Genomic DNA, 21,001 nt, shown 5'->3' with positions numbered 1-21,001 from the left:
CCTACCAAATTACATAACAATACACTTTCCACAGCAGCCAGAGTGCTCGCCGGGCTCGCTCACGTCCATCTTGTTGTCAGGTGCGCGGGATCCGAATGCACCTGAGCCGGACGGGTAGGAGGACATCTCCTTGTTGTAACGACGGATCTCACGCACAAGTTCGTAGAAGGCGTTTTCAACATTAATGCGGGACTTTGCAGATGTTTCAATGAACGTGCAACCGAATTGACGAGCAAGAGCCTCGCCCTCTGTGAGCAGATGGAAACGTTAGCAAACATTAGATTGGCAATGGCGCATGTGGCGGGAGCCCACCTTGTTCTGAGACCACTCGTTCCTTCTCGAGATCGCACTTGTTGCCGACAACAATAATGGGGAAATAATCCTTGTCCTTCACACGCAGAATTTGTTGCTGGAAGGTCATGATTTCTTCGAAAGATTGGCGCGATGTGATGGAGTAGACTAAGAGGAAACCTTCGCCCGTTCGCATATATTGTTCGCGCATGGCTGAGTATTCTTCCTGACCAGCGGTATCTAGGACGTCCAATAGAGCCACCTCATCATCGACGACGCACTGCTTACGGTACGAATCTGTTGTGTGAATGCCCATGGTGAGCGACAAATCAGGTGTGATTATCCAGGGTGACAAGCGAACCTTCAATTGTTGGGTCATATTCATCCACGAAATGACTCTGGATCAATTGAATCGTCAAGCATGACTTTCCGACACCACCACCACCGACAACGACGAGTTTGTATTCTCGCAGAAACTGTTTATAAAGCAATCAATGTGAGCCATGACTCTTTTCGGTCCGGGGATTATGGTTTCATTCCATGATGACGTTGGGCGAACCGGGCGCCGGAAGGGGGCAAGGAGACAAGGCACGGGCGAGGGGACCATTGGACGGATAAAGAATCATCATACCTTTGAAGCCATTCTGAAGGATTGTGCTCAAGGATCTACCTGAGTGAGAAGAGAACCGATAGTGATCGAAGCTATCTGGGCAGCGACTGCGGGTCGAGGGAGCAACACAATTTTCTTTTGCAGGAAGGGTCGAGAGTCGGGGCCCAGCAGGTCGGGAGTTTCGCGCGAAAGCAGGATGCGCCTAAGAGGCAGGCCACAGCAACGGCGGGTCCAGTGACTAGGCCAAGCTTAAAGAAGCCAGACGGGGGGTCGACGAGAGGATCAGGGGGGTTCGTGGAACGCTCCCAGAGGCGGAATTGCAGGCGAGCCGGAGGCAGATGGCTTGGCTTCCTGGTCGGACTATGCAAGGTCTGCGATCCCGGAACACTTCAGGACAGCGATGGCGAAGCTCGAGCGGGTTGTTCGAGAAAAACGGATGGAATAAATGAATCAGGAGATGAGAGCAAAGGGAGAGGAAGAGGAGCAAGTGGAGAATTGGGACGGGGAGGGGAAAGGGGATGATGATTAAGAGAGAGTTCAAAAACAGAATCACAGTCGCTGAATGGGGGCCAGCAAGCTAGACTCATTGGCTAAAAATATGGACCATCTCCAGAATCTTGTCTTTTGGATCGCGAATTCAAGCTGATGCTTTGCCCGGTCGCGTCGCCATGAGGTGAAGCGCAGCGCCTCGGTGTGTGGCATTAATGGGGGAAAACAAATATGGCCGCAGATCCAGCCAGAAAAAGGGGCCATCCAATTCCACGATCATCCCTTCATCCACTCGCTCTCCAGCCTCCAGCCTCCAGCCTCCAGCCTCCGGGCTTCCTCACCTCAAGGTGCCAAGCCATGATCATTTTCCAACATTATCAGCCTCGCCCGTCCAATCACTGTCGCGGCCGATGCGAATAAATTAAACTCAATGTACATAAATTGCGACGACGCGTTGATGTCCGCCAACCGGCCACTCCTGCTCTCGTCGGCCAAACAATTGGGTACGCATTCAGCATCAACCCTGCTGGGTTGCTCGTCGCTCAGGCACACATGCAACCTCTGCAGAAATGCCGAAAGTGATGAGTGAGACACCGTCTGATGACTTTCATCATCGGCGCAGCAATCACACGGTGCCAGCAGTCATTGGAGGAGATTGTGTGACATGGACCATTCATCTTCTCGCATTCTGGCCATACTTTCGGCTCCTCGGGAGGAACTTGGCCGTGGAGACCAACGTTCGGAGAAATATCGCCCAAGAATTCTACACGTCTCATTATTTACGGCGAAAAGTGAGGCTCGCAAGGCGGCTGTCGGCAGCCCTCTGAGATGACGACGACTCAACAGTATGGAGTATGAAAAAGGCAGAACTGACATCACAGATTCCCCATCTTCCTCAGAGGTTCTTCCGCGTTTTCTGTGACAACGGCTGTTGGAGATAGAGCAACTCAGCGCCAAGCCGCCCAGGGCTGTTCCCCACGCCCCCACTTTGTATAATCAAGATTGGCCTTTGGTCAATGAAATATAAGCCATGAAGGAAAGGCTCATCCCCTCCACGGACGGTCAGAACGGTCAGCCCTTGTCGATGCGACAGCATCACAGCAATAATAAACTGATCGCCTCTCTCTTTCTCCGTACTCGCATCCAATGAGTCCAATGCGTCGTCCCGCCGGAGGCCACCTCCAACTCTTCCTTGGGCCGACCGACGATCACGGAAGATTGGTCCTCTTTTCAACGGCCTCTTTGTGACTTTCTCCAACATGCGCACCTCCAATTGGCAAAGGTCGACACCGCATGCTACATGAAAACCGAAAATGAGATGACCAACCATCGACACAACTCGGTCTGCCAGAACTTGCCCCTCAGATCCTTGATATTAACCTTCATTCGAAGCTCCTGCATTTTCCGACTCTGATAAGGCCGCCGTCCGAGCACGGCAAACTTAATTATCGCCAACCTTCTACCTTATATTCCGCCTTGCATAAGCCTCAAGCCTCACAACGCACCTTCGGCGACCCATCCGCCCTGAATCTGGCAGTGTCGAGCTCGGCAGACTGGATGTGCAACTTGGAATCAAGGCGAGCGTGGGACAAGCCACCTCAGAACGGAGGAGAAAAGCGACGTGGGCGCCGTCGTGCAACCCGCTTTCCTACTAGATTTCGCATCTGGCTTTGAAGAAATAGATTGATTCGTGGCTTATCAGATTCGCCAATAATGCCGAGGAGATGTTCTGATGTCAGATCTTGATCGTGTAACGGATCATCGTTTTTTCTTTTTTCTTTTTTCTACATCTTTTATCTATAACGTCATTCTGTCAAATGTCGCGGCCTGTACTCCGTGCCGCGCGCTCCAGATCAGACGGCGGTCTGTGCTACCCGAAATCTGGACTGAAGGGTACTGCAAGGTTTGGACGTCTCGCTGACGAGCAGGTGTTTTTGAGGAGAAGGTGACCGACAACTGGGCATTGACCCGGCCAGCCACTGAGGTCATCGGACTTGCTCTGTGATGCAGCATTGCAGGTCCGTGGACTTCGAACTCCAAGTAGTTATCGAACGGTGGGTTATACTGCATTAGGTTTGTGGGAAACAGTTCCGCAGACCCCTGACAGGTCAGTGCATACGGAGTAGTACTTCTTAGCGTTTCAGACAGATAATAAAGTATGATCAAGTTGTTCTCATCTCTATTGAACCTCTATATCTAATGCGATACTATCTACATCTATCATAAAACACGCATCACTATCACTTCGGATACAACGGCACCATTCCCTAGAAAGAAAGAGAAAAAGAATCAATTAGCACCTCACCAAACCCAAAGTAATGGGGGTAAAATAGATAGATAAAATTTATACATACCTCGACCCGCCTAGGCTCAACAAACAACGCCCTCGCCTCAGCAACAAGCACGCCCTCCCTCTCTTCAACACTAACCCCATCACCCCCACCGCCTGCAACGTCAACATCTGCACATCTAGCACTCATCTCCTCAACCCTAAACTCCCTCAAACACCTCATCTCCCCACGCACCCACACCTTCCTGTCACTCTCCCTCTTCTCAATAAAGGCCCGCCAGACATACACCCGCCCCGGCACAGCAGGGGCGCGGAAATCAAGACCCATTGTTGCGGTCATCCCGACCCGGCTTGGGAATATCTCCGCGGCGAGCCGCGCGAACACGTCGTCGAAGAGCAGGAATGGGAGGCCGCCGTGGATGTACCCCGCGTGGCCGGTGAGGTGGGTGGAGAGGTAGGCGGTTGCTATTATTTGGGGCTTGGTAGAATCATGAGGTGTGAGGAAGAAGATTGGGTCTGTGGGGAGTTTGGTTGGGTTGGAGAGGAGGGATGTTGTCACTAGATGGGTGGACTGGGCGGAAGGGTGCATGGTGCGGTAGGGGCGGAATTCAGTGTATTTGGGGGATGTGCTGCTGCGGAGGTAGCGGGTTAGGGGGAGGGAGGAAATTAGGTCTTCGATTGATTGCTGGGTTTGGTTGGACGAAGTAGTGGTGGGTTGGGTTGATGGCATTGCGGTTGATGCGTATCGCGCTCTGGCCATGGGGTAGTACAGCGGAGGACCATGACTGCGCAGGACAAATCTGGATGCAGTGGACCATGGCTGGGTAAGCTGGGCCTGGACGCCGTAGTGACAATTGCCGGAGAACAGCTGCCGAGGCCATTTAGAATGGTATAACCTGATGGGTCTCATTTGAATCGGAGATAGATATTGCTGTCTAGAAAGTCAAGGAATAAGGTACGGGAAGGCCGAGTTTCATCGTGATAGGGGTTTGTCTTACCGGCGGAAATAGCAGCAGGTTGGTGGAGCTATGGAGGCACGGCCCGAGACTCTCAGTCTGAGCACCATGGATCTATACCTGGGCTCTGTCGAATCGCCAGGGGTCTAACTGAATTTGGTCGATGCCTGGGGAGCAGGGAAAGGGAAGATGACCGACTCCGCGCGGAACCTTGAACTATGTCGCACATAAGACCGGCTCACTGGGTGGAACACTCGGTTACCCCGGGATATCAGCGGGAAGTGCATTGGCCAGTTACCCCGCTCGTTTTCCGCTGGCCCGTAGAAATACCTTTGAGGAGAATGAATTACTAGGTACCGAGGCTGGAGACGTGGGTGGAATTATCATTCCGCCAAGATTGGTGGTAGAGTGATTCTAATTCAATGAGAGGTCCGCCTTCATAGACATATAGATGCAATATACTAGAACATTGACGAATTCAATGTTTGGCACATTTGAAATACCCCGTTGTAGGCAGTTGACCATATAAAATGTCATGCCGAGGGCCATACCTCTACTTCAAACGAGCCGAGGATATGTAACAATTCATAAGATAATGGTGACCTAGGTGGTTACGTTGTGCGTTGGCGATCTCAAGATTGTGCCAGCTCAAGAAGTAATCTTGACAACGCTTGAAGAACACCAAAGATCAACATCAAACTCGCAACCCACCATCATGAGCTCAACGGATCAAACCACCACCGACAAAGAACCAACAGCAGTCCAAGCCACCAAAATCTCAGAAGGAATCACAACAATAACCCTCAACCGCCCGCATCGGCGCAACGCCGTCGATGGCCCGACAGCCCAAAAGCTCACCTCCGCTTTCCTCGACTTCGAAAACGACTCTACCCAAAAAGTCTGCGTCTTCCATGGCTCCAACAGCACATTCTGCGCTGGTTTCGATCTCCACGAGGTTGCTAAATATGACTCCAACCCCGGGAAGAACGAAGATAACCCTGCGCCTTCCCAATCCAACTACACGGGGCCCCGAGTAAGCCATCACGACCGTGTTCAAGGACGCAATATCGGCCCGATGGGCCCCTCCAGAATGCAAATCACCAAGCCCGTCATCGCCGCTGTATCCGGGTACGCTGTTGCCGGGGGTCTTGAACTCTCGCTGCTCGCCGACATGCGAGTCGTGGAGGAAGACGCCGTCTTCGGTGTATTCTGTCGGCGGTGGGGAGTTCCTCTTATCGATGGCGGGACTGTGCGGTTACAGGCTATTGTTGGGCTGGGCCGTGCAATGGATATGATATTGACGGGGCGGGCTGTGTGTGCGAAAGAGGCATTTGCAATGGGACTTGCGAACCGGGTCGTTGCGAAGGGGACGGCGGTTGACGAGGCGATGGGGATTGCCAGGAAACTTGTGACTTTCCCACAGGGGTGTATGAATGTGGACCGGGCGTCTTGTTACTATGCGGCGTATAATGCGAGCAGTTTTGAGGACGCGTTGCGGTTTGAATATGATCATGGGATTAAGGTTGTTGAGGAGGAAAGTGTGAAGGGCGCGGCGAGGTTTAGTGCTGGGGCTGGCAGACATGGAAAGTTTGGGTTTGAGGGGTCTCTTTAGGTGTCTTTAGTTTTATTTTATTTTGCTTTGGGATGGTGATTGTGGCATATAGCTGTATTCTTTAATGTATATTGTGTTGTACTGTTTATATATACCCGGTGTCTAATATTTTGTTTACCCAGGCGTACTATTTACATCCGCCAGCTTCATTTTCAAGGCTTCTTGTACAGGTGACCGGGAGAGGCCTGCAGAGTGTCTGGTCAGCGTATTCAATGTCGTGGATGAAGTCTAGCGTGGCTTACCTGGTGGCTAGGGAAGATCAGAGTATCGGCGATCACAACGTTCTCCCTCCGGCCAGCGGCGAAGACAATGACCTCGGCGATGTCGTCGGGTGTGAGTGGTTCGCAGTTACTATGGGTGTATTAGCACTGCGTGTCAACATCAAAAGGCGGTTGACTTACGAATAAACAGCGTCGGCCTTCTTCTGGTCTCCATAGAAGCGAACAACAGAGAATTCCTGGAATAATCCTGTCAGCCTGTTTCCACACACACAAGCTATCGTTACTTACAGTTTCAACCTGACCGGGGTCGATCTCGATAATACGGATACGGGTGGAGATGAGCTCCTTCCTCATCGCCTCCGTAAATGACTTGACCGCAGCCTTGGTAGAGCAGTAGATGCTGCCACTAGGGTAAGGTTCACGACCAGCAATGCTTCCAATGTTGATGATATCACCACGGCCACCATCACTGCGCTTTTTGAAAATAGGGAGGACAGCCTGGGTCAGATTGATCAAACCGGTGACATTGGTTGCGAACATGACGTTGATATCTTCGGGGTCAATGTCGGGGGCTTGAGCAACACCCTTAACGAGGCCGCTATAAATCCTGGTTAGACGTATGGTCGGAGCTAGATTTCCAAGGCACGGGCTTACGCATTGTTGACTAGGATGTCGATGTCCTGGAACTCCGCAGGGAGGGATGGCACAAAGTTCTTGACCTCCTCTGGGTTACTGACGTCCAACTTGACAGGCAAGGTCTTGACTCCATCGCCGACTTCCGCTTTGATTTCCTGCGCCAGCTCCTTGAGAGCGTCGATGCGTCTTGCTGTCACGATGATCTTGAGGTTCTTAGGAGAGGTGCGCGCAAATTCCTTGGCTGTGCTGCGACCAATTCCAGAAGAGGCACCGGTGACCACGACCGTCTTGCCCTCAAGGCGCTTTGCCATTGCGGTTGCCATTGTGCGTCGAGCGAAAGCGGGTCCGAATAAAGGAGCAGTAGATGGGGGGAACGCGGAGGTTGTTGGATGGAATGAAGCGAGCTGGCGGAAAGCGGGGATTGAATGGCGACAAGCTCGGAGATAGTTCATAAATATACAATAATTAGTTAAACTCGGAAGAAATCCAGATTCGGGGAGCGAAAAGAGACAGAAGCCAAGGGCGAGCAGTATATATAGGGACGGGTGGCTGCGGGGAGTTGATCTCGCAATAGCGGGGCGCCGGCTCCGTAGAATGACTCCAATGCTTCAGCGTTCGGTTGAAGGTTTGCCCGTTCGGATCTTGTCCGACCATCATCCGACAACTGATAAGGCCTGATAAGCCAAAGGGCTGTGCTCTATACTTGCTTGTTGGCTCCATTTTTCACAATGTCCCTGTAAACTTGCAGCAATGTGCCGAGCTTTGCTCCTGGTTCCTGGATTATTGACACGTATGAACTCCCCCGAACCAAGGTCTGTCACTTAACTTATAGTTCCCGTCCGGAAAGCACGACCAACTCAGCCCACCGAATTAAATAATAAGAACCTTGATGCTCTCGCTTAGCCAGCCTGAAGAGCTGCAAGTGGTGTTACATGGTCTGACTATGCTACAGCCTTACTTTCGAGAATTTTACTGTTAGACAACATACTCTTTGTAGGATAGAAAGGAAAGGGTTTGTAAACAGTTCTTAATAGAATTTAATGGTTAAAGGCCTCCACTAGTGAATGTATGCTTCTATATACGTGGTTCTTCATGATAACGAGTTCTAGTAAACTGCTAGAACATTATATGCATTCTCGCTCCTGTCANTATTGACAATCCTGGTGAAGGCCGGAACGTCACCACCTACATATATTAAATTGCCAAGGTCGACAATTCACTCTTTGTACCTTGGAAGAAGGCTTCACCATAGTGTTACACAGGGAAAGCTCGCTAATTGCTAGTGTAGCAACGTAGATGTATAAATAAGCCTTCTATAGCAATGTCTAATGCGAAACATTTCCATAGCTCCGTCCTCAATAATACCTAACTCGAACCTTCCGGAACAAACTCCCAGCCCGTCAGTGTTATTATATTATTTAAGTCTTTAACAACTTCAAAATTTTATGACCTTAACAATAAATTATTATTCATGACATTTGAGTTACATGACACCACTCATTAAGAGAACCCTTGAAAACCGTTTCAGCTATTTGCAGCCTGTTGATAGGCCCAAGCTTGTTATGCCATCAAACCAGAAGGTAAAGTTAAACGTCCACTGACCATTCTATGACCCAACGGACACTGATTATAATTATTATAAATAGGTATAAAAAGGCATCCTTTCCAAGTCGCTGGACGAAGATACGAATTTATTGAACAACTTTTCACGCCAATACCCTGCATAATCGATCACGAGAACCAACTTGTGGGAAACAAGGAAGGCATGTCGATACTTGCGACGCTTAAAACAATCAAGTCCGACCTCCACCAGCGAGAAATTGCTGCACATACAATCAGAGCTAGCGCCCTTGATGGATGGGCTGGCATCAATTCCGACCGTACAGACAGGAACGGCTTTGTGCATGGCGGCGATATTTTAGGGGATATCAGCATAATATCACTCATGGACACAGTCGACACCGAGAAAGCCCTAATATGGAAAGGTGTGTTCAGAAGGAACTACTACGTGTCTTTTACAACATGTACAACCTCCAATCGCTTGGGACAGGCAGACGAACGGTTAGTTGAGATTTTCAATATCTATGCCAATACACAGGTCTTACATCGTTTGAAAAGACCAGAGGCAGCGGACACGGTGACAAAAGTTCAATCATGCTGTCTGAAAATCTTTGAAGCCTCGTTGACGAATGGCAATGATATCTTCGAAAATCCTTTTTTCTTGGGTCCCTACAAGACCGCAGTCGCATTACACTACTCGTGACAAATGGCTAGGGACTACCAAAGGGCTGGCCGGGTAGCTTGGTTGTTAGCTTAGTTGGATTTTAAAGTAGTAAGGAAATAGTTGAATTAAGGAGAATGACTAACCTTTCACTCTTTTTCGCCATAACTAAGAGCTAGCAAATAGGGATATGTGATGACATTTTGCAATCTAGACATCCCTACAAAACCCCGGCTGTTGCTCCGCTATACAGAGAAGCGGACAGTAAGTTCTACACCGGTATGGCTCGTGGTACAGAGGCAAGAAGGAACGCAAGAATATTATAGACGATGAAGGGGACGTTGGCTTTTACATGGACAGACAGTTGGGCGTTTGAAGTGGGGGTGTCGAGTGCTCCGCTGTAAAGTCGAGGGGTCAGTGGTACAAGCAGGGGGAGACTCAGCAATCGAGTGCTGATCTGCGGAGAAGGCCATCACTCATGCAGGGCTTCAGTCTTCAGCGCGTCGCCATAATTTGATCGTTTATCCATCAGACAATGCCGTAAATAACAGAACCATGGTCCGGATGATTCATACCTGAAGGCCGATTCCTGCATCCTGGATCAGGTCAGGTCCGTCAGCTCTGGCCCACTCCGTCCTCCACATTTCACGAGGAAAGTACGGTGGGAGAGAAGCCAAGACGCCAATCGTACGTTTATCTATACTGGCCGTTTTAAGCGTACGCTAGTCTGGGGGCGGCAGGGTTAAATCCAATGATCCTCTTGGAAACCAGGGACTGCTTAGATGGTGGTTGCAGGGACTCTGGACTATCTAATGAGATGAACAAATCGCTCCATGGAACTCAAATCCGCCCGAGCATTCCGATTCAGGTCATGGCCGCGGATCGAAGGTGGATTGACAAGCAAGCAGTGGATAAATAGATAGCCTACGATACAAAACCGAGATGGACAGTCGTAGATGTCACGACTCAGAGCCCCGAGTCAGAGCCGCCAGTCACGACTTGCCGAAGCAAGCTATCGAGACAGAATCTCCACCCCGACACAATTATTGTTCTCCAGGCAGCCCCACAGTCCACGGCCCGGTACGAATATTGGTTACATTCTCAATGCCTTGGTATTAGCGGTCTAGAGCGTCTTGAACGGATGGAAACGGAATTCTCTGCCAGTCTTGCCTGGAAATGCGAAAAATTTCGCCCACAATCCAGCCGAGGTTCATCCATCCATATGTCCAGACTCCAGGGCCAGATGCACGCTAGCGGCAAGCTCGATGAGGCGCTCTTAGGCCTTCCTGTGGAGCAACGACAACCAAATCTGCACATCTGAAGAACTGAAACTCGCAGCGCCACCACGGCACTATACTCAACAGGGGAAGCAGTAAAGGCTCGGCGGCAGAGGCCCCGTTTATGATGCACGACACCGCTGTTTTTCTAAGCCTTAACCTACCCACATGCCTGATCATTGAGTTCATCAACTACGTCGATGTGGGTAGCATGCTGCTCCCGGGCCCCGATTTTCGCTACCATTGAACAAAGTGTCATTATTATGGAGATGCGATAGCCCCAGGGCAGCAGAGTGAACCATGGCCGGTTTCCCGACAGGAGCCACATCGCGCTGTTGACATGATTGAACATCCAATAAAAAGTGATGCGGCCAATAAAGTCTCCGTTGTTTGGGCCTCTTCTCATCTTTCATATGAAGGAGAAAGCTGCCACCTCTGTTTCCACCCTCGTGAATCTTTTTTTGCTCTCACCTGCAGGCTGTCCCGCGCGTTTTTACACTTTGAGCGCCGATGCAGCCGATTCTTGAAATTCTCGATGCCTGTGCCCACACCGTTTATGCGGTTCAATCACCCTAATCCTTTCGTGCTTAGGTGGTGATGGATGAACACGTGAGCCACATTAGGCTCTCCAGAAGCGACAATGAGGACCCATCTCGAGGGCAGACAGCCATGGTGGTAACAGCCGTGCTCACTGGAATATCGGCCGTGATTGTAGCGATGCGCATTTACACCAGAATCGGATTGATAAAACTAAGCGGCCGAGAGGATTGGACCATTCTAGTTTCTTTGGTATGTATCACCGTGGGCGTTACTCAGCACGTTATTAACCTTTACTAGGTCTTTGCAATTGCCTATCTCGGTCTCGTCGTTGCACGTAAGAACATGGTTTTAAAGTACTCACATTTAGAAGCCCTTGACTGACTTTGGGCAAGAATACCGCCATGGCTTAGGAAGGCATTCCTATGATATACCGGAGCATGATTTCAAGCAACAATTAAAGGTCAGGCACCAACAGAAAAACTACATTTGTTATATAGACTCACCGGCCATAACTGACCTTTTGTTACTTTGCAGTATCTATGGGTTGCAATTCCCATATATAACGCGAGCCTAGCATTCACGAAAATCTCCATACTCTTCCAATATTTGCGCATCTTTCCCAGCTACCGGTTCTGTATCATATGCTACATTGTTCTAGGGGTAGTGATTTTATACGCAACGTGGGCAATTGTCAGCGGGTTTGTCAATTGCGTGCCCGTGGCCAAATTCTGGGACCGAAAGATCTCGGGTACCTGCCTTTCATTCGAGGCCGTTTGGTTCTTCAACGCTTCGATGAATATCGCCACTGATCTCACTCTTCTCATCCTACCGATGCCTCTCTTATCGCAACTGCATCTTCCTCGTCGGCAGAAGGTTGCTCTCCTGGGCGTATTTGCGCTTGGTGGACTGTTAGTGTTCCGGCCTTTCGAACTGATTGATACATCTAGCTGACGCGAGTAATAGTGTCGTGATTACCAGTATTCTTCGTCTTTTTAGCTTACGCACCGTGGCGAAAAGCATCGACACATCTTGTATGTCTCAGCGCTGCGCTTCCTACCATATCTCACACAACGGCCCCCTTGTAATGCTCCTTTTACTCGATTATACTAATAGGATCAAACAGGGAGCAACGTTACCGCAGCCTACTGGACTGCAGCCGAATGCAACGTCGCGATAATATGCGCCTGTCTGCCATTTCTCCGCCCCCTCGTCAGCCGCATCTGCCCTAAGTTCCTATCCACGGACAGCTACAATAAGAACCAATCCACGCGCAATGCGACGCGCACAACCGCTCCACGCTCGGCGCGCCGCAGAACCCCAGGTCCAGACCTCTATTCCCAAGACCTGGAGATCGGTCTGCGCAGTATCGACACGGATATCGGACTCGCCGTCGGAAACAGAGCTGGACTTGAACCGACAGCCACCGTTAAGGATGGGAACGTTGATGACAGTGAAATCCACGTTACGACTGAGATGGTTCAAGAAGTGAGGACGGCGTCTGTTTGTGGGAATACCTATGCCGCGGAGACGAGTCAGACCAGACTGGTATAAATGGCTCGATAAGCCGAAGCCCTTCTCTATCCATCGGAGTTAGATTTGTTGTCTTTTTGCCTTCCATATACCCAATTTACTGTTTATTCCGGATATATATATTAGTATATTTCCAAGCCCCCAACTTCTCGTAAGTCAATATATGACAGGGCAGACTACAATTAGGGCGGACCCGAATGGTTCTAGGCAGGTGCACGAGCACGGCGGCCCCTTCTCATTTCGTTGCTATTTATACAAAGGGCAGGTGTTTTTGACTGTAAATAGTACGGTAAAGAGAGATGAGGTAAATGGAGTTCGTTGAAAATCTATGCTTCGTGCTTTGTTATATTCCACTGTTGAACTCCATTCATTCAATTCCACCCCCATCCACCCATCCCAGCCCGATTTCTGAAGAATTAAAACCATGAATAAACTGAATAGACACTGCAATTTAACCGGAAAGCTACCCTCCTATTAAATCATTCTCGTGTGAACGCTAATCCCGCCAACGCTTAAGAAACGGGATGTAAAAGGAACCAATATCAAAGATAAGCCGGATGGCCTTTTGCCTTAACCTTAACCCTGACATAATAAACTCCGTGAAACCCATCAACAGTAGAACATGGTATCTCGCGAGGACAGTCTTTTTACGCCGAATGTGTCTCAAGAAGGGACAAAACGTGATATATCGAATTTGGAAGAAAAGAGATGGTACAAAACGCTGAAATCTCATCGTCATTGTCATTGACTCGCGAGCTGTGCAAGCTCCCGCTCTTTCGCTCGGAGAAGCTCTCGCATTTCTTCGGCTTCCCGTTGGAGTTTCGCGCGGCGCTCGAAACTTTCCAAATCGGATACGCCAGGTAGCGGTTGTGAGGCTTGCGGGTGTGCAAGAGATTGGGGTTGAGAGTGATGTTGCTGTTGACGTGCAAGACCAGTCAGAGACGGATCTAGGCGAGCTTCGTCGCGGGCATGAGCGTGATTGAGGATAGAGGAGATTGAGCTAAGTCGAGCGGGAGGCGGCGGGTTCGCGGAGGAGACAATCGGCGGGAGTTGATTTGATCCAGCCTCCAATGTGCTTGGAATAGAACCAGCGTCTGTAGAAGGCCCAGTTTCTGATAATGGTCGTTTCTTGGGGTTACCTGAAGAATTTGGCGAGTTTGAACGTCGGCCAAATTGAGGAACTGATGAATGACTTGGTTCAAGTAGCCTGGGCGGTGGTGGAGGTGGATGATGAGGGAGTGTGATGGCACCCGAATTGAAGCCTGTAAAGTCGACCGGCAGCGGCGCGAGTACGAATGGACGCTGAGCCACAGGAGAACCTCGGTGGAATTGGTCAACGGGCTCCGAACTGTAGTATCGATACCGCTCATCTTGAGAATGAGCCAATGTCGCTGGAGACGATGCTTCTGGTGACGCAGAGGAACCTTGCGAAGATTGGGTGGCTCCAGTAGGAGAATGTTCTCGCAATGCAGGAACCACGCGCTTCCGCCGTTTGATGATGGTCTTTTTCATCGTAGTAGGACGGTAGCAGCCGTGGAGCTTATAGTAGAGACCTGACAGATATGTTAATCAAGATGGCCCATACAGAATACAGAAAGAAGCGATAGAATGAATAAACGTACCACAGGCATTGCAGATCGGATGGCCGTTTTCGTCTCGTCGCCAAAGTGGTGTTACGGTGGTTCCGCAGTTCTGGCAAGCAACCAGCATATTACCCTCGAGTTGTGCGCTGGATCTGGCCGGCGCTTCAGGCTCCTGCGAGGGCGGAGCACTCTCCGAAATCGCTGATCTATTCAACGAATGTGCAGCGACGTTCCCGCGTGCCGTTGACTTGTAAACGCGATTATTGTAAGCCGGACAACCGTCGCAGCCTTCAGCGCCACCTGTCCCATTACAATTCCCACCGCCTGGACAGGAACCCGAAGAACCCCCGCAACCTTCATTACCGCTAGCGACCGGCTCTGGCTGAGCACCGGCGGGGGGATTTTGCGCAATAAAAGCCTCTGGGCTTGCTTGCGTCCGGTTCCTTTTCGTTGGCCGTGCAACATTTCGCGCTTTCAAATAGAGACCGCATGCATTACAAATCATGGCTCCGGTAGGTGACCGCCGCCATAATGGTGTACTCTTCGTTCCGCAATTACTAATGAGGAAAAAGAGAAACGATGTTAGCTCACCGACAAACCGATCTGGTTAACAAGCCATACGAACCTGCAAGAATGCCCCAAGAATGATGTGTCCTTTTGGGATTTTGGAGACGTTTTCTCAAAAATATGCCCATTTGTAGCGGTTTCAGAAGACTGAACTACCGAGTATTCACCCTCGTGATGGCTCAGTGGAGCCCCTCCTTCGAGATTTCGCGACCCCTCATCGGTGTGTTGTCGATCGAGGGGATGTTCCCGGCCAGCTTGAGCAGACGAAATGAGTTGTTGAGCAGCATCTAGGTCTTCGGCCGACGGGTGTCGCGTAACCACGTCCGGATTGCGAGGGAGGGATCGCAGGGTCTCCATGTGGGAAATGGATGCTAACATTTCCACCGTTTATCCGTGTCCAAGTATCTAGATCGATGCGACTCGAATCCCGTGGGGATGGGTCGAGGGAAGAACGAGGAAGGACCCAGAGACGAAGAAGTCCACTGAAACTTTGAGCGTCGAAATAGGGGACAAGTGGTCGTGCGATGGTATGTTGCACCACAGGAGAGTGTAATTATTGTATGACGAAGTCAAAAGTCGGTCAAGATGACAGTGCAGAAGAAAAAAAAGAAAAAAGACGACTAAGAGCGCCTGGTTCGAATGGTAAATCGATCGTTGCTGCAGCTAGTGAGACTCCAGGCCAGAGGGGCGGAGTCGAGAACGGGAATGAAGATCCTCAAGAATGGGCCCGGGAATTTCCAAAACGTAGTAAGAATGATGGTCCGTCCTCCGTCGCAAAGAAAATACAGCTTACAGCTGCTGAAAGCCTAGAACTGCCACGACGAGCGGGAAGAAAAGATGTGTTCCGGTCGAAGTAGGGGCGGGAGTGGCGATTCAAATAGAAAGGCCGGCGGAGAAGACAGAGACCTAGATGAGCCAACAGATGAGAATGATGAGAAAAGTAAATTCTTCAAACACGCAGCGCACACAAAAGTACGAGCAAACAACAGTGTCCTGAAAGTCAAATGAGGAAGAGGGTGGACAGGTAAAGTTGTGAGGGAGGGATAGAGAAGGATCGGCAGCGAGGGGGGATCAATGATCAATCAAGCCCAGAGAATGTCGGATCAGATATGATGGGGAGGACAGCGGCAGCAAGGAGAAGATATGATCTGATTACTGCGAGGGTGAAGAGTGGCAGGCTCCAAGGATGGCACTGGCAAGGAGGATGGACAAAGCCGGTGATGGTGGTTGTGACCGAGAAAAGGCAACGTACCTGGCGAATCGCAGAGGAAGCTGCGCGATGATGATTCTTTGTCACGCCAGTTGGTCTCCAGTCTGCTGCTGACTCTGACTTTGCACTTCCCTTCCTGTCCTTTCTCTCCTCCAAATTCAGAGTTCCGAGCGTGTGGCTCAAGGACTTATCGACTTATCAGCTCGTTATCGATCTCCCAGGGGGATCTACAGCTAACTGGGGTCTCTGGGCGTTGGGTCACTTTTCCAGACCCTTTCGTGTCCCCTTTTTGCTTTTTCGTGCTGCAGTCAAAGAAGGGCTATCCGACAGGTTGGGAACAGAATGGTTTTAGTCTGGAGCGAGACCCGAGCGACTGTTCCTCAGACCCTCTGGTCGCCAAAAAAGTGGTTCTGGGTGAGCGTCTCTCAGTCTCTGCGTTTGCGATTGCCTTCTTCCTCCCCAGATCGAATCACCGCTGCTCCACTGTTGCCTATCCCGGCTTAGCCCCTGCCTTTTTTAGAAGCTAGCGTATCCGTCACCGAATAAGCCTGATTATCGCCCACCTGATTGGAGCAGACCCTTCAGAGCCCACCAGTCAGCTTATTTTCCTTTGTTGTGATTGGCCATCCGGGGCGTCGGCCATCTTCGCTGGATTTCTTTTTGGCGGTCAGCAGAAGTCCGTCCAGTCAAGCCGCCGGAATTGTCTTTGTTATCTCCCCGTTGATCTATCGTCTTCCTCATTGGCCTGTTCTCGTCCCAACAGAGTTGCCTGGCATCTTCCGATTGGTCCTCCTCGTGTCACCAATCTTGGTCATATCAAACGGGACTTTTTGGAGACTTGAAAATACATCAGTCGTTAGTAACATGCATTCCAGGGCCGTTGAGATTCGAATAGTAGTAGTGTCCCCATTCTCCTCTCACCACGTAAACTCCTGCTTGGCCATTTGCCCCAGCCACCATCTGCACAAACCAGAGCCACCATACCCATGTTGCGCCCAGTGGAAACCCCTGGGTCGGAAAGCCATGGCGTGACTCTTAGGTCTCAAAATACGGCAGACGGCATGACACGACAAGGGCCATGCCAGAATCATGATATCGATCTATAATACCTGCATTAAAATAACGCTGCTACCGACTTTGTCCGACTGAAATGCACGCTCGCATCCCGGCTCATCCCTGTGCTTGACATGGAAGGTACAGAGTTCTGTCCAAGTACTACAGTACTTAATGCTGCCTGTACTACCAAGCCGTGACGCTACCATCCCTGCGCAATACGCCGGTCAAGAATCTAGATAAACCTCGTTCGGAGTGCATAGCCTCAGCGTGGCAGCTTCTCCCTTCATCGAACACACGTGCGTTCTCAGCAATACGTAACCCACTCCCTTGCGAGTGCTCGGCGTTGCTTTCCAAACTTGGAGGATAAAGCTGCAAGTCCCAGCCTGGGGACTCCGGATTTTGCTCTCGGTCTTGACCTTGACTCTCAATTCTCTCGAGACGGAGAGTCAATCACAAGCCGCAACGTGATAACACGAACCAGGCATCAGGATCCGACTCCTCGTTATTCCTTAAGGCTCAAGACACAGCCCCGCTTACGGCAGGGCCTCCATGTTCCGTCCTCGGGCCCAGCCTTCCTGCGTGACGCCTGAATATTGTCCACCGCCCAGTGCTCACGAATCATGGCGACCAGGTAATAATGAACGTCGAATCTTCCCTGAGATTACCTACCCGTCATAATCTCGAACCACGTGTTAACCAGTAGTGCTTGTCCTGTGCTGGATACTTGGTGGAGTTGACGACAGCCAACATCAAAAACGGGCACTAATCTCAACAAGCGGCATCCATGGTCACTGACCACGCATGTCACTGACTCGTATCGTTGCTTGGACTCGGGATTAAGTAAGAGATTAGATGGAGTGGTTGATTAGATAAACGACTTCTCCCATCTCTTTTCCTCTCGAAGAACGATATTTGGGCGTCGTGGATAAAATTGGTTTCATGATCGCTACTCGTTAGGTTAAAAAGTAATAGCTAGTCACAATAATGGCCCATCTACAGAATGTATGATACAGTGCGGGTGAGCAGACCAACCGGACAGCAATAAGTAAACCAGAAATAGGACAATAAGAAAAAATAATAAGAAAAGCGTGGCTGAATATATTGGCCCTCAGAAAATAATGAGGATCCACCGTCCCCGAATAAGATGCCCAAATAGAAAGTAGTGTATATCCACCACATATCGTCCTTCTCGCCTATATTTCACTTCAATCGTCGGAAAGTCATTCATCACACTCATGGAATATCGTTCATCATGAGAATCCCGAATTCTTCGAGCTTGAATCTCGCGGTTTATATCATGGAGAAACGCAATCGGCCGTTCATCGATCGCAATGGTTGCTCAAAGCACGATGAAGGTTGTATCGTGTCGCAATCCGGTTTCCGACCCCACGAACATGCGCTATAAGCCTTAGACAACCTGCTCGGCGCCCCAGCCCTGGTCGGCCTCACGCATGTTGGATGGAGGTTCGATAGACGGGACGAATTCCAAGACGACGTAACCGATACCAAGGATGCCGACAATCGAAGCAGCAATGTATTGCAAGACGTGGCCGTGGAGAATGAGACACCCGACAAAGATATAGACTTCACAAAGATGTCAGCCCCCGGCCATTGAACGAAAACTCAAGAGACAAAACTTACAAACACCACGGCCGACGAAGGAGAACAGGAAGGACGCATAGCGGTAGATATAGTCGGGGACGTTGGGCAAGAACTCCAACCCAGCAACGACTACAACAAGTCAGTTTCCGCGGACATCGGTTACGGTTCGGCTTGGCAGGGGAGACTTACTCAGACCAAACAGAATCACATAGACACCAGTGATGATGTGGCTCATGCTTATCGGGAAGAACTGGGCAATGCCACCAAGAACCATGATGGCACCAACGGCGATGTTGGCAAAGCGGCTAAAGCAAAGAGTAAGAAGTCAGCAATCAATTCGCTCTTCGACAAATAGACAACAACATGTTGCAGCATACAAGATGTTGGAGAAATCCATTTTGAAGGTTATGCTAGGTTGTCGCGGAGTAGCTGTGTCCGGTGTGGGTTTGAAGTTGGCGAGTATGGGAGGAACTCCGGCAATACGAAGATATCAAAGCGTGCGGGTTGTTGCGCTGCTGGATGAGAATGTCTGTTGCCTAGATCGAGCTCGATAAACAACCACGTAGCTTGTTGTAGTCGACGAATCTGTCAGGGCCTCAGGGGAGCTAGGTAGCAAGATTGTCGCAAGGAGTAGGAGCGTGCGATTGCTAGCAGTTCAACCAAGGAGTCGGGATAGGAGGAAAGGGTAGTCTATCTTCCAAATAAGCCGTGAATAAAAAGCGAGAAAGAGAAGAAAAGTGCGGATGAAAGGCTGGGGACGTGAACAGCAACTCCCAGCATCCTTTCCCAGTGAGGCGCAACAGCGGGTCTGCCAAGAGCAGGGCGGGCGCGGATGACTCAGCGGCACCCTGCGGCTGCTCCAAGTGGCTGGGAGCATTTCGATTGACACATCTCGATGTTGATCCCAGACCTCTATAAATATACACAACCTCAAGAAGTTGTCTTGTTATTGTTAGGTATACGCTTTCAGCCAAGCTAATTCTATCATCAGATGGGATCTTGCCCACACAGGAGAAGAGCAATGTTGGTGAATAGCCACCAATGCTCATCCGAACCCAGCAGAAAAACAATCAAATCGCCATCAGATCTCCCACTCGTTTCTCTAATCTAGCGGTTGACAAGGCATTTGCCAATTTGCACATCCTGTTTGAGTCTTTCTCCAAATCTGCATAAATGGCGTCCAGGTCAGTCCCCAGCCCAGCATCCTGCGCTGTTTGCAGACTCCGAGAATCAACAAACGGAGCGATAGATGGCCAGACGCTTTGCACGTTGTTGAAGAAGAGTTCCACGCCCAGGTCTCCGAGGCCGTGGATTTCCTTTACAAGTTGTCTCGTTCTCTGGGGGTCATACTCCGCAGACTTTAAGAGATTGTTCAGATCCCCATCTGTAATCTCGAGTTAGCTCGAAGCAGCTGGACCTGAACGTTCAAAGAACGGGGATACCCACCATAATTCTCGTTAACGAACTCAACCAATTTCCCCAGGTTTGTTGAACCCTGTTCTCTGTATCGATTGTATCCTCCATCCTTCAGGACCGTGGCTCTCTCTTCCCAGCTAGCATCCCCTAGCTTCTGGATATCGTGATATCCAACGTCAACAAGTTTACGCAGTGTACGATCCGTGAGTTCATGGGACAACGGCTTCGACTTTAACATAGCATCAATAAGCATAGCGAGAATGGTATCAGCTGATCCGGTAAGCGCTTTCTCTTCAATCGCTGTTCCCTCAAGCGGACCATGACCATATTTCTCAATGGTCTTCTTCAGTTTTTCACCACTTAGAGGCTGTCCCGACTTCTTCTGGCTCGTGCCCTTTTTTGGTTCAGCCTCTTCCATTTCTTCACTCTCCTCATCACCCAGATCGCTCAAGTCCTCGTCGAAGTCTTCCTCGTCAAGCTCCTCCTGGTCAAGACCGTCTTCATCAGACCCTCCCTCGTTGAGGAATTCCTCATCGACATCTTCCTGTTCATCAGGAACTTCACCAGCCCTGGCAGCCTTACTTGGTGGCTGCGACTCTGTCTCGTCTGCAATCTTCTCCTGAACCACAGGCGTTTCCTCGTCGCCCCTCTTGCGCTTTGGCGCGCTCGTCACATCGTCTTCTTCGTGCTCTTCTTCGACCTCGGGAGCTTTGTATTTCATTCTGATAATTGTATCCTTTCGTAAAAACGTATCCGTATATTCCCGGTATAATCTATTCAGTCGGTTTAAGTTAAGGCAGAAACATGGAAAGAATGAGTTGCAGTCTGGTGTTTAATCCAATTCCCGGAATACTAGTATTACATGGTTGTGATGACGCAATGTCGACGTCTTAC

At 50.2% G+C, this 21,001-nt stretch overlaps 8 protein-coding genes across 8 annotated transcripts; 3 read left to right on the top strand and 5 right to left on the bottom strand.

Moving 5' to 3' along the window:
* On the bottom strand, positions 1-1,192 carry ASPSYDRAFT_610053 (Ras family protein). Its single transcript, XM_040849927.1, has 4 exons — positions 923-1,192; positions 653-767; positions 313-588; positions 1-248 (listed from the first exon to the last, which is right to left on the bottom strand). The coding sequence occupies exons 1-4, from the start codon at positions 932-934 to the stop codon at positions 10-12; spliced, it is 642 nt and encodes a 213-aa protein (XP_040705873.1). The 5' UTR covers positions 935-1,192; the 3' UTR covers positions 1-9.
* Positions 1,193-3,657: 2,465 nt separating this feature from the next.
* Positions 3,658-4,269, bottom strand: ASPSYDRAFT_145840 (PaaI family thioesterase; the record flags this gene model as incomplete). Its single annotated transcript, XM_040841565.1, has 2 exons — positions 3,658-3,814; positions 3,899-4,269. The coding sequence occupies 2 exons, from the start codon at positions 4,267-4,269 to the stop codon at positions 3,658-3,660; spliced, it is 528 nt and encodes a 175-aa protein (XP_040705872.1).
* A 1,082-nt stretch (positions 4,270-5,351) lies between these two features.
* ASPSYDRAFT_27721 (enoyl-CoA hydratase/isomerase family protein) lies at positions 5,352-6,248 on the top strand (the record flags this gene model as incomplete). The annotated part of the gene is made up of 1 exon (XM_040844430.1): positions 5,352-6,248. One exon carries the CDS (start codon positions 5,352-5,354, stop codon positions 6,246-6,248), a length of 897 nt encoding a protein of 298 aa, XP_040705871.1.
* Positions 6,249-6,457: 209 nt separating this feature from the next.
* ASPSYDRAFT_143125 (oxidoreductase, short chain dehydrogenase/reductase family) lies at positions 6,458-7,428 on the bottom strand (the record flags this gene model as incomplete). Its single annotated transcript, XM_040841311.1, has 4 exons — positions 6,458-6,599; positions 6,650-6,705; positions 6,758-7,067; positions 7,124-7,428. The coding sequence occupies 4 exons, from the start codon at positions 7,426-7,428 to the stop codon at positions 6,458-6,460; spliced, it is 813 nt and encodes a 270-aa protein (XP_040705870.1).
* Positions 7,429-8,577: 1,149 nt separating this feature from the next.
* Positions 8,578-9,471, top strand: ASPSYDRAFT_40657 (uncharacterized protein). Its single transcript, XM_040846122.1, has 2 exons — positions 8,578-8,685; positions 8,752-9,471. Exon 2 carries the CDS (start codon positions 8,871-8,873, stop codon positions 9,366-9,368), a length of 498 nt encoding a protein of 165 aa, XP_040705869.1. The 5' UTR covers positions 8,578-8,685; positions 8,752-8,870; the 3' UTR covers positions 9,369-9,471.
* Positions 9,472-10,907: 1,436 nt separating this feature from the next.
* Positions 10,908-12,694, top strand: ASPSYDRAFT_76022 (PTH11-like integral membrane protein; the record flags this gene model as incomplete). The annotated part of the gene is made up of 7 exons (XM_040850840.1): positions 10,908-11,392; positions 11,441-11,477; positions 11,536-11,603; positions 11,678-12,051; positions 12,107-12,174; positions 12,267-12,506; positions 12,564-12,694. Exons 1-7 carry the CDS (start codon positions 11,201-11,203, stop codon positions 12,692-12,694), a joined length of 1,110 nt encoding a protein of 369 aa, XP_040705868.1. The 5' UTR covers positions 10,908-11,200.
* Positions 12,695-13,414: 720 nt separating this feature from the next.
* Positions 13,415-15,201, bottom strand: sreA (siderophore transcription factor SreA; the record flags this gene model as incomplete). Its single annotated transcript, XM_040841292.1, has 3 exons — positions 13,415-14,226; positions 14,296-14,813; positions 14,882-15,201. 3 exons carry the CDS (start codon positions 15,199-15,201, stop codon positions 13,415-13,417), a joined length of 1,650 nt encoding a protein of 549 aa, XP_040705867.1.
* A 3,296-nt stretch (positions 15,202-18,497) lies between these two features.
* Positions 18,498-20,828, bottom strand: ASPSYDRAFT_55004 (TVP15 family protein; the record flags this gene model as incomplete). The annotated part of the gene is made up of 5 exons (XM_040848959.1): positions 18,498-18,673; positions 18,731-18,820; positions 18,881-18,996; positions 19,811-20,075; positions 20,138-20,828. 5 exons carry the CDS (start codon positions 20,826-20,828, stop codon positions 18,498-18,500), a joined length of 1,338 nt encoding a protein of 445 aa, XP_040705866.1.
* Between the last annotated feature and the right edge of the window lie 173 nt (positions 20,829-21,001).

The sequence above is a fragment of the Aspergillus sydowii genome, assembly GCF_001890705.1.
Source record: "Aspergillus sydowii CBS 593.65 unplaced genomic scaffold ASPSYscaffold_2, whole genome shotgun sequence".
NCBI lineage: Eukaryota > Fungi > Ascomycota > Eurotiomycetes > Eurotiales > Aspergillaceae > Aspergillus > Aspergillus sydowii.
This window is presented reverse-complemented; position numbering and strand designations above follow the sequence as displayed.

What these genes read in the sequence shown, in the direction of transcription:
- ASPSYDRAFT_610053 (XM_040849927.1), bottom strand. An exon ending in ATATGACCCAACAATTGAAG is followed by an intron (nt 589 to 652) that starts GTTCGCTTGTCA and finishes TTCACACAACAG; the next exon opens with ATTCGTACCGTAAGCAGTGC. An exon ending in ACGAGTGGTCTCAGAACAAG is followed by an intron (nt 249 to 312) that starts GTGGGCTCCCGC and finishes ATCTGCTCACAG; the next exon opens with AGGGCGAGGCTCTTGCTCGT.
- ASPSYDRAFT_40657 (XM_040846122.1), top strand. Translation starts at nt 8,871, where the DNA reads ATGTCGATACTTGCGACGCTTAAAACAATCAAGTCCGACCTCCACCAG.